This window comes from Acanthochromis polyacanthus, chromosome 15, assembly GCF_021347895.1.
Source record: "Acanthochromis polyacanthus isolate Apoly-LR-REF ecotype Palm Island chromosome 15, KAUST_Apoly_ChrSc, whole genome shotgun sequence".
NCBI classification, from domain to species: domain Eukaryota; kingdom Metazoa; phylum Chordata; class Actinopteri; family Pomacentridae; genus Acanthochromis; species Acanthochromis polyacanthus.
Genome location: NC_067127.1, coordinates 34,036,136 through 34,052,632, shown reverse-complemented (window position 1 = coordinate 34,052,632; position 16,497 = coordinate 34,036,136). Strand labels below are relative to the sequence as shown.

General features: G+C 40.1%; 1 protein-coding gene across 1 annotated transcript; it reads left to right on the top strand.

The window, feature by feature from the left end:
• The first annotated feature begins 503 nt into the window (after positions 1-503).
• rad54l (RAD54 like) lies at positions 504-16,295 on the top strand. The gene is made up of 15 exons (XM_051959950.1): positions 504-564; positions 658-792; positions 1,024-1,093; positions 3,252-3,540; positions 4,313-4,437; positions 4,521-4,671; positions 4,755-4,881; positions 5,204-5,278; positions 7,805-7,935; positions 8,032-8,142; positions 11,372-11,495; positions 11,587-11,665; positions 11,758-11,937; positions 12,137-12,300; positions 15,970-16,295. Exons 4-15 carry the CDS (start codon positions 3,315-3,317, stop codon positions 16,166-16,168), a joined length of 1,692 nt encoding a protein of 563 aa, XP_051815910.1. The 5' UTR covers positions 504-564; positions 658-792; positions 1,024-1,093; positions 3,252-3,314; the 3' UTR covers positions 16,169-16,295.
• The last annotated feature ends 202 nt before the right edge of the window (positions 16,296-16,497 follow it).

Sequence of the window (16,497 nt, the reverse complement as noted above, 5' to 3'; positions counted from 1 at the left end):
TGTAGTTCATCTCTAAGGAAACAGTCATTTCTAAACGTGGACATTTTACCTGCTTTATTGCAGATGCTTTATTCATATAAGCCATTAATTCCTATGACACTAGATGCATTTCCAAATATAAATATAGAAATGATATCATGCTTTCTATCCTTATTTAACACAGATAAAGCTAAATGATGCCATCAATAAAAATGCTAATGAGGGAGGATTGTGGTGTTTAGCATTGATGTGGTTGAACTGAACAATGCACAACACTTTTTCACAGGACAAACGAAGAAGAAGAGACAATGAGATGAGAGAAAGCCATATTTCCCCCTTTAGAAAGCCTCTGACGCAGCTGAACAATCGGCCTGCATGTATGGATGGCGACAAACATGTAAGCTTTATTGAGCTCAGATTCTGATCACTACACTGTCTTTACATTAAGTTTTGTATATGAAGACATTATTGGTTGCAGTTTGATGACATTCTTTGGCTTATGTGTTAAAAAATTCTTTCTACAGGAAGCATTTATTCGAAGTATCCTCTCCAAACCATTTAAAATTCCTATTCCAAATTACACAGGTAACATTTTTCTTCTCTCTGTGACTCATCTGTCATGTCTAGTGCAATAGACAAAGAATGACCTGCTGCTGTCTTGATTAATTATTACCACAGGCTCACTTGGAATCAGGGCACTCGGTCTGAAGCGTGCGGGAGTAAGGAAAGCACTTCATGATCCCTTTGCAGAAGATGCCTTGGTCCTTTATGATCCCCAACTCTAAGCGCTCATGACCTGATCAAAGCCGATAAGTAGGTTCAAAACATATGGGGTTTTCCTTCTGTTGCATTGTCCTAAAAAGGATTTTTGTGAGTTAAAGCATTTGTGATTGAGTGATTGAAAACTAGCCCTTACTAATAAAACGAGCAGAAAGTCCAGATCCCTATAGACATAAACAGTTACATGCAGCTGTAGGAACCCTGCAGCTGCCAGAGAGCTGGGGTGTTTGTGATTAAAAAGCAGCATGTGACATTTCGTTTCAGAGAAAAACTACCGGTCCATGTTGTTGTGGATCCAGTCCTAGGAAAAGTGCTTAGACCCCACCAGAGAGAGGTAAACCAGAAGTTTTGTTTTCTAAACTTTTCTGACCAAATAAAATAAAAAACATTGTAGTAAATCTGACATGTCCATATTGAAAGAATCATAACAGTCGCATGAAACAGCAGATGTAGAATCTTACATCAGTGATTGCCTACAGAAACTACAAATGAATTGTGCAATACGTTCTAAACAATAAGTGGACAAACAAACTTTAGTCAAAACCAGTTCATGTTTTGTGCGTCTGTAAAGGCACAACTGATGTAAATTTCCTCATCCACAATTCAACAAGGAATGTCCATGTGCTGAGCAAAAGTTGTGACCACCTGAACTGTTTACACTCAAAGTTTGCTGACTGCAAATTCAAGCAAACAAATGCCCGTTGTGAGGAGAGATTGTGCAAGAAGATGCTAGTAGATTGTAGTTGAAATAGTCGCTGCTGATGCCAGCGCTTTTATTTGCTTGCTATAATGAGGAATCCTAAGTCCCAATTATCCTTTAAGAATATTTCATATGCATTGGAGAATTATAAGCGTGTACATGGACCTTCTTGGTTGAAAAACCACAGTTCTCTGTGTCTAATACACAAGAGAGTTGCTGTAGCCAACTTCCCCAAAAAGGAAGCCTAACTTAACATTACACAGAGTTTTGTATGAGAATGTACTTCTATCTGATTGGTCTATAGTTGGGGGGATCCACAGTTTAAACTCGAGCCCTCCTTAGACATCTTCTGTCTTCAGCCAATCTGGACCATCTTCAGCCTGAAGGACGATGTGTGAATGTAGAGGTGTTTCTACTGTGTTGTGAGGACTGAATGTGGTGTGTATTTGTCACGCAGAAGTGAGATGGATGTGGTGTCTGGTTCACGACTGTTCTCTGTGTTTCCTGTCAAAGTGTTGTGCAGCCTAGCATGCAAGCAGGAGCTTTAACCTTTGTAAGGTTTTGTCCGTTAGTTTGTAGCTGTTGTGCATTAATGGTGGTTAAATATGAGTCACTCAGTTATTCAGCTTCGGTTATGCAGTCAGATATATTCAGTCATCACATAGTTAGTTTCACATGCAACACCCAATATTTGTAGCATTAAAACGATTATTCAAATATTATTTCCAACACTGAACTTTGGAAGTGTTTTGGTTTTAGATGATCTCCATTGACTGTTCAAACATAGTGGGAGGTTCTAAATTACACCCCAGGAGTATTCACATTGACACAGTGCTACAGACCGGCTGTAAATCGCTGCTGCAATCTGTAAAACATGCAAAATTCTACTTTCTTACACATCCACAGAAGGCGTGTTTGTTAGCTTGGAAAATCCAAACTGAATCTCCATGTAATCTCCTATCTCCATGTTAGGAGATACAGGAGAGTCAGTTTGGCATTGGGCGAATTGAATCGCGTTTCCCTCCCGGGACAGTTTGGTACGACCAATCATAGCACAGGAGGCGGGAGTTAATGCTGCATCATCTTCAGCGCCTGGATTACCCATAAACACCTGTGCACCTCCCGTAACCAAACACCGACTTTGGTTTGGCTCGATTAAAGTTATTCCTAACACCACTAATCGTTCGGAAGGAGTCTTTTGTTGCGTAGCCTTTTCAAAAATAAGTGTTGTACTTGAGAGCACCCATGTATTCGCAGATTTTGTGACAAACGGCAGTAATCATTCACCGCGACGCTTTCTCGGCTGCATGCCATTGTTGTTTGGACTACATGGACTACAGGTCGATTTGTTTGTGCGTCACATCCGTGTTACGCTGATTGGTTCTTTCTCGTTCAAGCTGCATTTGTTAGCTCTCCTTTTTGAAATCGTCTCCTATCATCACAATGCCAGACTGCCTTTATTGTATTTATATTAATACATAAATAAAGTCAGTCTGGATTTTCCAGACAACGTGTTTGTTTCTCTGTGTTTGATATGAGGACAGCAGGCCGATGTGTACCTATTGCATGCATGTCTGCTTTCAAAGTCATCATTTATCACGTGAAAACCAAGAATGAGCCTTAAAGGTCCACTGACTTGCTTTTCTAAAAGTTTCTGAAGATTTTCCAGAGTCTTAATCTGTGACATGTGACGAAGACCATTAAGTGCAATTCATAGCATCAGAAAAAGCAAGTCAGTGAATCCCAGGTTATTCTTTTCTTCAAAGTTACAGTGGAAGTGTTCATTCTTTAGGGGGTGAAATTCCTGTGGGAGTGTGTGACGGGCAGACGCATCCCAGAATCGTACGGCTGCATCATGGCTGATGAGATGGGCCTGGGAAAGACTTTGCAGTGCATCACCCTCATGTGGACTCTGCTACGCCAAAGCCCTGATGCTAAGCCAGAGATAGACAAAGCCATTGTGGTTTCACCTTCCAGTCTGGTGCGCAACTGGTATAATGAAGTAGGAAAGTGGCTGGGAGGACGCGTTACACCAGTGGCTATTGATGGAGGTTCAAAGGATGAAATTGATAGACAGCTAGGTATGTTGCTTTTGCTTCTGTCACACTGTAAACATCTAAAGCAAAGTTCTTGGAAATACTTCTCCATGCTGGTCAAATTGAAACTTTAGCCTCACTGCTGGCAAAAGAGAGTAAATGTCAGTGCACCAACTTGAAGGACCAGGAGCAGAGAGGCTTCTTGTTTTTTGTTTGTTTGTTTTTTAGGCCTCCACTTTATTGCTTTGCCGAATCAAACCCCAACATTTCATTTCACACTTTCAGTTGTAGCCAAACAAAAATAGTGGCTCCTGTAAGTGAAGCTTAGTTAAAAAAACATTGAGAAGTCACCAAAGCATTAGGAAACATTCTTTCCTTTAGAATAGCATGATTTTTGTCTTATCGTTTAGGACGCACTCAGTAATGTAAGTGTGTCAGTTATTTAGAGAACATATATTCATGACCCTAATGAGGAATAAGCAGTGCATAGAAAATGGATGGATTTAACTTACTGAAGGGCTACAAAGTGGCTCAGTGGTTAGCACTGTTGCCTTGCACCTACAAGATCTCTGGTTCGTGTCCTGGCCTGGGCCTGGGTTGTTTATTTCACAAACAACAGAAAGCTAGAGGACAAACTAATTTTTTTTTGTGACATTTGTGATTGTGACCCATGCCATTAGTGTGGAGAACGTTCTAAGGGTAACTGATGGGTACTACTTGAACATATTGAGCTTTAATAGCATTGGTTCTGTTTTCACTTGATCCTTCCTTCAAAATATCAGAGTTTAGTAACTGATTTGTTTTCTTTGCTGTGTAGTAAATTTCATCTCTCAGCACGGTTTGAGGGTACCGACACCAATCCTCATCATTTCATATGAGACATTTCGCCTGCATGCTGAGGTTTTGCACAAGGGTAAAGTTGGACTGATCATCTGTGACGAGGTATTTCACTGCAGCCCTCACAATTCAGAGCTGTCAAAGATTGTTTGAAGAAATGACAGAACTATAAAATTTATGTGCTGTAGGGACATCGGCTGAAGAACTCTGACAACCAAACATATCAGGCCCTGAATGCCATGAGTGCCCAGAAGAGAGTGCTGATATCAGGCACTCCCATCCAGAATGACCTGCTGGAGTACTTCAGCCTGGTCCACTTTGTCAATGCTGGAATACTTGGTAAGCAGCCCCACATACAGAACAATTCAGACACATTGGCCTTATTTCTGATCTCCTGGACTTGTTTTTCTCCTCAATGGCAGGCACAGCTCAAGAGTTTAAAAAGCGATTTGAGCTTCCAATCCTCAGAGGACGGGATGCAAGTGCCAATGATAAAGACAGACAGATTGGAGAAGAAAAGCTCAAGGAGCTGATCAGCGTTGTCAACAGGTGAGCTCACCAAGCAGATGTAGTGTGTGTTCTTATTTCACCTCTTGAAATCTGACTTATTTTTGTCAGTCCTTTGCACTGTTTTTTCTGCTTTATGTTCTTAATTTTCACATTTCCGTCCTTTTTTGTTATTCCTAATTTATTGTGAATTAATATTTTAGAAATTATTTAAATATAGATATTTTAATCTAAGATTTGCAAACATGAATACAAATAATTTGAGATTTTATGCTTTTTATCGTAATCCTTACTTTTTACGTGTTAAGCTGTATTTAGCTGGCTTTTAACATTCCTCTTGTACTTGCATTGTTCTGCATAACAGGTGTTTGATAAGGAGAACATCAGATATCTTGTCCAAGTATCTACCTGTGAAAATTGAGCAGGTTGTGTGTTGCAGGTAGGTTTATTCACTTGGTTACTGATGAGAGGTTTGTAGAACTGTTAATTTGTGTTTGTTTTTTGAAATTCCAATGAAATTGGGACGTTGTGTTAAACAGTGATTTCCAAGTATTTTTCAACCTATATTCAATTGAATTCACTACAGACAAGATATTTAAGGTTCAAACTGATAAACTTTATTGTTTATTTGCAAACATCCACTCATGTTGAATTTGATGCCTGCAACACGTTCCTATAAAGCTGGAAAAGAAGCATGTTTATCACTGTGTTACATCACCTTTCCTTTTAGCAATGCTCAATAAATGTTTGGGAACTCAGAACACTAATTGTTGAAGCTTTGTAGGTGGAATTCTTTCCCATTCTTGCTTGATGTATGACTTCAGTTGCTCAACAGTCCGAGGTCTTTATTGTTGTATTTTGCCCTTCATAGTGAGCCATACATTTTCAGTAGGAGACAGGTCTGGACTGCAGGTGGGTCAGTCTAGTACCTGCACTCTGTTACTACAAAGCCACACTGTGGTAACACATGCACAATGTGGCTCTTCATTGACTTGCTGAAATGAGCAGAGACGTGCCTGAAAAAGATGTTGCTTGGATGGCGGCATATGTTGCTCCAAAGCCTGTATATCCCTTTCAGCGTTAATGTTAAGTTCCCCATACCATGGGCACTAACACACCCCCATACCACCACAGATGCTGGCTTTTGGACTTTGCTCTGATAACAATCTGGATGATCCTTTTCCTCTTTACCACAGAGGACATGACGTCCATGATTTCCATAAACAATTTGAAATGTGGATAAATCAGATGACAGCACACTTTTCCACCTTGTTTCAGTTCATTTAGGATGAGTTTGGGCTCAGAGAAGCCGGCAGTGTCTCTGGGTGTTGTTAATATGAGGCTTTCACTTTTCATGGTAAAGTTTTAACTTGCTGTTTTAGATGCAGTGACCCTGAGGGGCATTCAGGATTGGTTTTTGGTCTTGCTGCTTATATGCAGAGATTTCTCTAGATTCTCTGAATCTTATGATGATATTATGGACTGTACATGGTGAAATCTCTAAGATTCTTTGCAAGTGCATAATGAGAAACGTTATTCTTAAACTGTTGGACTATTTGCTCTCGTAATTGTTCCCAATGTGGTGAATGTCTTCCCATCCTTGTTTGTGAAGGACTGAGCCTTTTGGGGATGCTCTTTTTATGCCCAGTCATGACACTCACCTGATCCTAATTAACCTGTTCTCCTGTGGTATGTTCCAAACTGGTGTTTTTTGAGCATTCCTCAACTTTCCTGGTCTTTTGTTGCCCCTGTCCCAGCTTTATAGGAACGTGTTGCAGGCATCGAATTTAAGATGAGTAAATATTTGCAAATAAACAAGAAAGTTTATGAGTTTCAACATTCAATATCTTCTCTTTGTAGTGCATTTGATTGAATATAGGTTGAAAAAGATTTGCAAACATTGTCTTCTGTTTTTATTCATGTTTCACACAATGTCCCAACTTTATGGGAGTTGGAGTTAGTAGATTTCTGGGTGGCCTATTAACAGCCAAATGCTCACCTGATCAAAAGCGAGGACATTTTTTTTCTACCAATCGAAAAAGCACAGAAATGACCAGTATTGTTTCTCATACCTGACTGACTGGGTTACCAGCCCACCTCCAAAGTTCTCAGCTGCAGAGTGTCTCTCAGAGTATGCGAAGCAAGGTGGAGCACAAACATGGTCCCCCTGCTCAACAAAATAGCTCTCCCAGTGCATCTGCAATTCTTGTAATAAACATGTGAAGCACCATCTGCAGTTAGAGCTGCATCTTCTAAACCAGTGGTTCTCATCCCTGTTCCTCAGGACCCCATGCCCTGCATGTTTTAGATGCTTCCCTGCTCCAACACACCTGACTCAAATGATCAGCTCGTCATCAAGCCTCTGCAGAAGCCTGATGACGAGCTGATCATTTGAGTCAGGTGTGTTGGAGCAGGGAAGCATCTAAAACATGCAGGACATGGGGTCCTGAGGAACAGGGTTGAGAACCACTGTTCTAAACTGTGTCAAAATGGTAATCCTTCAACTTGAAGAGAAGGTCAAATCCAGCAAATAGGACAGGTGATGTTGTGTTGTGGCCTTAAAACTACAAGCATTTACAGTTCACGACCACCGTAATGTCTAAGAAAACAATGAGCTCCCTCTGCTCACCAGTGATGATTCTCCCAGTGCAAGTTGGATTATCCAGCTGCTGACGTACACAGAATGTGAAGTTTTCTCTCTGTACCAGTTTGTAAATGCTTTTTCATTGACTTACTTGGAGTTTCATTAACCAAATTTCTCAAATAAAAATAAAATAAAAAATTACATTGTGTCTATACTATCCTAAAAACAAGACTTTTATTTCAACTGAAATTGATATAAATGAACAAATATGGCTACAGATACATATTGAAACACATTTTTACCAATGTTGTAACAGTATCTGAAGAAAACATGTAAGCATTTAGGAGCATAATGAATGTGGCTTTGATTGATTCCCTGCAGGCTGACTCCTCTGCAAACAGAGCTCTACAGGCGCTTCCTGAGCCAGGCCAAACCCATTGAGACATTACAAGAGGGCAAAATAAGTGTCTCCTCCCTATCTTCCATCACATCGCTCAAGAAACTGTGCAATCGTAAGTACTGCTGTGCATTGACCATAATATATACGTATGCTTCTTTAGAATGATCTGGTGTTTGGTAAAAATACTAACCGCTGTCCTACGTCCCAGACCCAGCTCTCATCTATGACAAGTGTGTGGAGGGTGAGGAGGGCTTCGAGGGGGCTCTGGATCTATTTCCTCCTGGCTACTGCACTAAAGCTGTGGAGCCTCAGCTCTCTGGTAAGACCATGTCAGTGCTGCTCTCATGGTGTTATAAAATAATCTGGATACACAACTTGGAGACTCTTGCTGACTCACTTTCTACAAGATTTTTTAAAAAAAAGTATGCACAGGTATAATGATGAGGGAAGTATTAGAATAACAGACAAACCTTTCTCTTAGCAGTACGCTGATGTATGGTTTATTACATGTGAGTATTTCTCTTGACTCATTTATAAGTCATCAAAGGTTCAGATAAACAATGGAAAAATGATCAGGATAAGCTGCATGGGCATATTACTTGCAGGTGAATCATTTCAACCGCTTATCCAAATGAAACTTGAGTGCTTGGAGTGACCTTTTTCTACGTCTACCTTCATCTTGTTTTAATGAAGCCAATAAAATGGCTTAATTTTAAACTGTATTTGCCATGAAGTAGTAAACTCAGCAAAATATCACAACTGCAGTCACAGTGACACACAGGCAGACAGCAGAGTGCTACGTAACACGAGAGCCTCAGACTCTGAACAACAGCTTAGACTAGCTTACTTGTTAACATCTACATTCTTATCTTACTCACAAACGTGCTTATCTTAAATATCTGTGGTACACCGATGACAGAATTCTTTGCAGGGTGAAGAAAATTACCCTCTTAACATCTAACCAAGTCAAAAATGCTCTGAAAGGGGTCAAATACAGTCAAGAGACACCTTCATGAAGATAATACAGAGGGTTTACTTCAGGATCCAAACTACTGATGACACTCAGTAAAGAAAGGTTGCATTAGACTTTGCTAGAAAACATTCAAAACAGCCTGTTCAGTTCTGGAACAAGATTCTTTGGATGGAGGAAACCCAGATAAACATGTATCAAGGTGATGGGGAGAGTATGAAAAGAAAATAAAGGTTTTATGATCGACACCATCTGTCAGACATGGTGGAGGCAATGTGGCTGCAAGTAGACTGGGTCATTGGTGTTCAGTGATGCTGTGACGGCTGATAGAAGTAGTAGGATATGTTCTGAAGTGTGCAGATACTGTAGGAGCAGATTAGGAAATGCAGGTAATTTGGTGTCAGTGGGTTTCACTCCTTTATGAGTTAATTGTCAATTTTACCTATAAAAGATAGGAACCATTGTATCCAGGCAGGATTTCCAACCAGAACCAGTTTTTGACCATGTAACGCTGAACGTTGAATGGCTACTTGTGGATGTAAATTTATGCACTTTGAAGAATTCTGGGTAAAAAATAAAGACACTGTAGCCTAGCCGCGCTAGACCCAGCTCTGAAGACACAAGGGTCTAGTTACCCTCGGCAGGGAGGGAGGCGGGCTAAAAGGTTGTCTTTCAAATCACTCTGTAGCAATTGGGTAGGTATACAACCAATCAGCGCAACAAATAGGCTGACGTAGTTCCTAGAACGCCAGAAATCAGAGGATGCGGTAGTTCGGTGAAGCCTTATTTATACAGTCAATGGGTGAAGCTCAAGTATATTACAGACATGTTAACAGAAAGATTATTCAGAGTCGGTACTAATGGAGCTCAATGACTGTTGTCGTTTTTGTTGGCAGAGAATTAAATTCGTTGCCGTGGGTTGTCTAGCGCCGCTAGGCTAGTTGTTTCTGGTTATTTCTGTCAGAATGGTCGTGCCTCTGTCGTCACTTAGTTACGCCCGCCTTCTGACTCTACACTTCATGGTGATTGGTCCGGCCAGTTTTAGGAGCATCCAACCTCGAGGCTTATGGAGGGTAACTAGACCACCCTGGCAGAGAATTAAATTCGTTGCTGTGGGTTGTCTAGCGCGGCTAGGCTAAAGACACTGTGCATCATAAGGTAAATCGAATTGGTGCGGTTATTAAGCACGTCAATTAAGTTTTTATGTTTCCTGGTTGGATGCTCTCGGTGTCTAAAAGCATTGACTTAACCTCTTTAACAGATACTATTTAGAACTATTTAGACAATGCTTCACAGTACAGATGGATAACGATCCAAAACATACCATAAAAGCAAGACAGGAGCTTTTCAAGGCAACAAATTGAAATGTTCCGCAATGGAGTTATTCATCTGACATCAACGTAAATGAGCTGCTTTTTACTTACTGAAGGCAAAACTAAGGGTAGAAACTCTATCAGTTGCAAATGTACTGTCTGTTTGAGTTTCCTCAAGAACATTTTGAAGTGAATCTTTTTTTCTTGCCCAGGTCATTCTATAACCAACAGTTCTTTTTGAGCCATTCTTTGAATAGAATAGAATAGAATAGAATAGCTTTATTGTCATCATACATGGGGGTTATGATGAAAATTTTAGTTGCTGCCACTGGATGGTGAAACAAGATATTTAGTTCTTTGGTGGATTTGATAGTGTGCTTGGGCTCATTATTCTGTTAAAAGGTCCACTTCTGGTTCACGTTTACCTTCAAACAGATGGCCTTACATTATTATCAAGTACTCTTTGATGTGATGCAGAATTCAGAGTTGACTCAGTGACTGCAGGCTGTCCAGTCCATAGGGTAGTGAAGAAACTCCAAACAGGAAGAGTTCCACCATGATGGGTAGCTGGTATGAGGTTCTTCTCTATGCGTTTTCTCAGTGCGTCTCCTATGCAGGTCACATTTGTGCTATCTCTGATTGTAGATGCAGCAATTCTACACAAACGGTTGTTTTTCCTGCAGCTCCTGAAATAAAATTTTGAAGTTCCTGGAAGCTTCATTTGCATTCAGCAGTTTAGTCGTAGGCTGAAGTTGTGGAGTGGTTAGTCCTGCACACATAGGTAGTCATTTGAAAGCTCTGAAGGCTTTAGAGAGCGCTTTAGATCTTTGCATAGTGACACTGTACACTTAATATCAAAGAGAACAGCAGAGCCTACATGTCACAGACAGTTTTTATTCATTTAAATTAAGAAAATGGCAAGATGTCAGTTTTCTGTGTCATTTGTTTGAGTACATCACCTTTATCTGTTGGCAATGGTTCAAAGAGGATCAAGTTTTTGCGTGTTCAAATATGTTGAACAAGTTAACAATTTCTGCTATACTTATTTTTCCCACATGACTGATATGGAGCTGTTTTCCCTGACAGATAGTTTCTGTGATGTGTAAATAATCAGCTACCAAATTTTCCATAACAACCTCTAATATGTGAGTGTTGCGTTATTAGCCCCAAAGTGAAGAAGAAAATCAGTTATTGAAGGTTTAAAAATGCTTGTTACTCTAATGTGAAATTAATACACAATTTCATCTGTTGTCTTTTTGTTCCAGGGAAAATGCTGGTTCTTGACTACATTCTGGCCATGACTAGAACTACAACTAGTGACAAGGTGGTGCTTGTATCCAACTACACTCAAACACTGGACCTCTTTGAAAAGCTGTGCAGATCTAGAAGGTGCTTTTGGGGAATCTCACATTGAATTTTGTCTGATACGTGTGGTTTGCTAGTTCCAGTGAGCAACAGCCCTTTTCTTGTTCTGTTTCAGATACCTCTATGTTCGACTGGATGGCACTATGTCCATCAAGAAAAGGGCCAAGATTGTGGATAGATTCAATAGTCCATCTGTGAGTTGGAAGATCTGTTATAAACAATGAGTTTTGTTTTTTTGTTTTTTTTTAAAGTATTTTAACAAAATATAAATTTCTGTTTTTATCAGAATCCCGAGTTCATCTTCATGCTGAGCAGCAAGGCTGGTGGATGTGGCCTCAATCTGATTGGTGCTAATCGTTTGGTGATGTTTGATCCTGACTGGAACCCAGCCAACGATGAGCAGGCAATGGCTCGGGTGTGGAGAGATGGCCAGAAAAAGAGCTGCTACATTTACAGACTGCTCTCTGTGAGTTCAACACAGCACTACAATGTTTTACATACAACAAATTGTCACTGCTACTCAGTGTCTCTGAGTTTTCACAGCAGTATTTTCAAACAGAAAAAGTCTCTACTGATATAATTCTTCAACAAACCTAAGGACCTTATATTCAATATGTCAAAACAGGTGCATTTGTTCCACACTTGACTTGTGTCTTTGCTGACAGACTGGGACGATCGAGGAAAAGATACTGCAAAGGCAGGCCCATAAGAAAGCGCTGAGCAGCTGTGTGGTGGACGAAGAGCAGGATGTGGAGCGTCACTTCTCTCTGGGTGAACTCCGAGAACTCTTCACTCTCAACGAGGAGACGACCAGCGACACACATGACAAGTAAAAAACACATTACTCTCACAAGTTCGTCATACTGCTCACACTGCTCATTCTGCAGAGAATTTAAATAGCTTTATATACTAGATCGTGAAAAGAAGTTAATCCAAAACCCTAAAGTCCTCAAAAGGGGGGATTTATTTCTACAAACGGAACAACTAAAAGATATGAAACATCTCCAACAATATAAGCCAATGTATAAGCAATGAATATGAAAAAGTAACATCAACAAACACGATGTTGTTTATGTCTACTTAACCCCTTGATGCCTGAATTTATTTAAATTAAATAAAAAAACATTTTTTGTGTGTTTTTGTTTTCCAGCTGATGCTAAAATAAGTGGAGGTTGTTCATTTATCTATTAAATTTAGAACATAGATACATAAATATATAATAATAACAGATGTATAATAATTAATTCCCACTCTGACCGGTCCTGCTAACCAGTGCTTGCAAAAAGTTCTGAGGTACGTATTGAATATGGACAAACCAGCATTAGTGGAATGGATACGCCATCTCTGCTGCAGTCTGAATGAAAGTGGTATGTTTTGAATTTGCAAAAAATGGTGTCAAGGGGTTAACAGCTCTTCTGCGTTTAATCTTCTGAACCTCAAACCGTTTCTAAATGCTTTTTGCTCCTGTCACATAGAAGGAGAGACAAGTCAAAAATGTCTTTTGTGCAGTATAACACAGTTCATCAGTTTAAACAAGAATTTCCTGAATAATAATTACCAAAAGTCAAACTCAACCCTAATACATGGGGTAATATTAGCAGAATAAACTGTAGCCTTTTGTATGATTAGCTGTGATACTACTTGCTTTATCAGATTTTATGTGGAATTTGAGTAACGTGACTTTACAGCTACAGCAATTGATTTAGGATAATCAGACTGTATATTCTTAGGGTGCCAGATAATGCTCCCAGCTAAAAGTGTGTGTGTAGAATAGGACAGAAATATGTGTACCAAATCTTTGTGTCAGATTGATACATTTGTGCATATGCTTTAGGTTCAGAAATGTCATTCGCTGTGGAACATTGAGCAATATTTCACTGTCACAGTCAGTCATAGAAAGATGTCCTTCTGTGTGGCACACCCTCATTAGATCTGAGATACAGTGCCTTGTGAAAGTATTCGGCCCCCTTGAACTTTTCAACCTTTCGCCACATTTCAGGCTTCAAACATAAAGATATAAAATTTTAATTTTTTGTCAAGAATCAACAACAAGTGGGACACAATCGTGAAATTTATTGGATATTTAAACTTTTTTAACAACTAAAAACCTGAAAAGTGGGGCGTGCAATATTATTCGGCCCCCTTGCATTAATACTTTGTAGGGCCACCTTTTGCTGCAATTACAGCTGCAGGTCTCTTGGGGTATGTCTCTATCAGTTTTGCACATTGAGAGACTGAAATTCTTGCCCATTCTTCCTTGCAAAACAGCTGGAGCTCAGTGAGGTTGGATGGAGAGCGTTTGTGAACAGCAGTCTTCAGCTCTGCCCACAGATTCTCCATTGAATTCAGGTCTGGACTTTGACTTGGCCATTCTAACACCTGGATACGTTTATTTGTGAACCATTCCATTGGTGATTTGGCTTTATGTTTTGGATCATTGTCCTGTTGGAAGATAAATCTCCGTCCCAGTCTCAGGTCTTTTGCAGACTCCAACAGGTTTTCTTCCAGAATGGTCCTGTATTTGGCTCCATTCATCTTCCCATCAATTTTAACCATCTTCCCTGTCCCTGCTGAAGAAAAGCAGGCCCAAACCATGAGGCTGCCACCACCATGTTTGACAGTGGGGATGGTGTGTTCAGGGTGATGAGCTGTGTTGCTTTTACGCCAAACACATCGTTTTGTATTGTGGCCAAAAAGTTCGATTTTGCTTTCATCTGACCAGAGCACCTTCTTCCACGTTTGGTGTGTCTCCCAGGTGGCTTGTGGCAAACTTCAAACCAGACTTTTGATGGATATCTTTGAGAAATGGCTTTCTTCTTGCCACTCTTCCATAAAGACCAGATTTGTGCAGTGTACGACTGATTGTTGTCCTATGGACAGACTCTCCCACCTCAGCTGTAGATCTCTGCAGTTCATCCAGAGTGATCATGGGCCTCTTGGCTGCATCTCTGATCAGTCTTCTCCTTGTTCCAGGTGAAAGTTTAGAGGGATGGCCGGGTCTTGGTAGATTTGCAGTGGTCTGATACTCCTTCCATTTCAATATGATTGCTTGCACAGTGCTCCTTGAGATGTTTAAAGCTTGGGAAATCTTTTTGTATCCAAATCCGGCTTTAAACTTCTCCACAACAGTATCTGGGACCTGCCTGGTGTGTTCCTTGGTCTTCATGATGCTCTCTGCACTTTAAACAGAACCCTGAGAATATCACAGAGCAGGTGCATTTATATGGAGACTTGATTACACACAGGTGGATTCTATTTATCATCATCAGTCATTTAGGACAACATTGGATCATTCAGAGATCCTCACTGAACTTCTGGAGTGAGTTTGCTGCACTGAAAGTAAAGGGGCCGAATAATATTGCACGCCCCACTTTTCAGTTTTTTATTTGTTAAAAAAGTATAAAATATCCAATAAATTGCATTCCACTTCACGATTGTGTCCCAATTGTTGTTGATTCTTGACAAAAAATTTAAATTTTATATCTTTATGTTTGAAGCCTGAAATGTGGCGAAAGGTTGAAAAGTTCAAGAGGGGCGAATACTTTCACAAGGCGCTGTATATGAAAAGGACAAGAGCAGTTTTAAGACTGTACTACACTGCCACAAATATAGTTCATATTTACACACACTGTACAAAGCTATGGCTGCAGTGTAAATAAAAGCTATGAAACAGTTGGTCACTCATAAGTAAATAATTAAAATGTTTAACAACAATTTCAAATCTTTGTGTAGTGTAGAGTATTATTTGTGCTTCTTGGTTGCAGAGTGTAACTTTTTTACATGAAACTAACTTTAATAGCAGCCTTTCCTTTTTCATGTAACACAGCTGTGGCTCACCCACATTTATTTCCCAAACACAGCTGTTTATGCGTACTCACACTACACACACATACATAAGCACACTTTAAGTACAAGTCAGTATTCCTCGACTCTTCCTCTGTGATTACACTGATATTGAATTGGGCTCTGAGCTCTGCTGAAGTGTGGCTGACCTACAACTAGAAATCAAACATGTCTGCATGTCCTCCTACTCTTCGCCTCTCCTGCAGACAGTGTGAGGTGCTAAGTGCTCTCGTTGTCATCACACATTCCTCTATGAATAGTTTATGCATGACTGCTCCTTGTTTTTACATGTGGCTCCACATTGGGTTCTATAAAGTGTCTTGAGACAATTTGGCCTGTAATTGCAGCTATATAAATAAAATTGAATTGAACTGAATAAAATTAGACGGGCCATCACCACCGCTTAATGTTTGTTTGGAGTTTTACGCTATGCACAATAATATTTTAAACTGATAACTGACTGCCTTACTCATTCCACACAGTCAAAGCTTGATATTTTTGCATGTGAAAACAGCAGGGTTCTGCTCAAAGCTACAGCTTGAAGGTTTTACTGAAGAGGTTTCTTTCATTTTATATGATGTACATACAATTTCTGACTGTGAAGTATGCTGTGTATTGAATCAGCCTCTCTTTCTCCCTCTTGTGTTGGTGTTAGGTTTCGCTGTCGTCGCTGTGTGAATGGCAGAGAGGTCCGGCCTCCTGCAGAGGATTCTGACTGTACCAGTGACTTTTCCCAGTGGAACCACTGCTTTGACAAGAAGGGCCTGAGGGACCCGGTGTTGAAAGCCTCCTGGGACGCTGCTGTCTCTTTTGTCTTCCACCAGCGCTCTCACGAGGACCAACGTGTAGTATAACACTAGGAACAACAAACTTTCTATCACAATACTATATGTACTGTATATACTGATATTTATTTGTTGCTGAGTTTTTCTGTTATTTTTTTTTATGAAAACAGAAATTAAAGGAGAATGATATTCTGTCCTTCATGCAGTAACTTCTTCACATAAATAACCACCTACTGGACTGAGGTGTTAATACTGGTTCTGGTTTTACCACCTCTGCTGAGTCATTTTAACTGTACCAAATGTTTGCCATATGCCTGCCAGGGCTTAAAGTTTTCCGGCGCCGCGCCGGATTTCCGGCACATGGAAGTGTACCATTTTTAAAAAGTGATCTCCGTCCT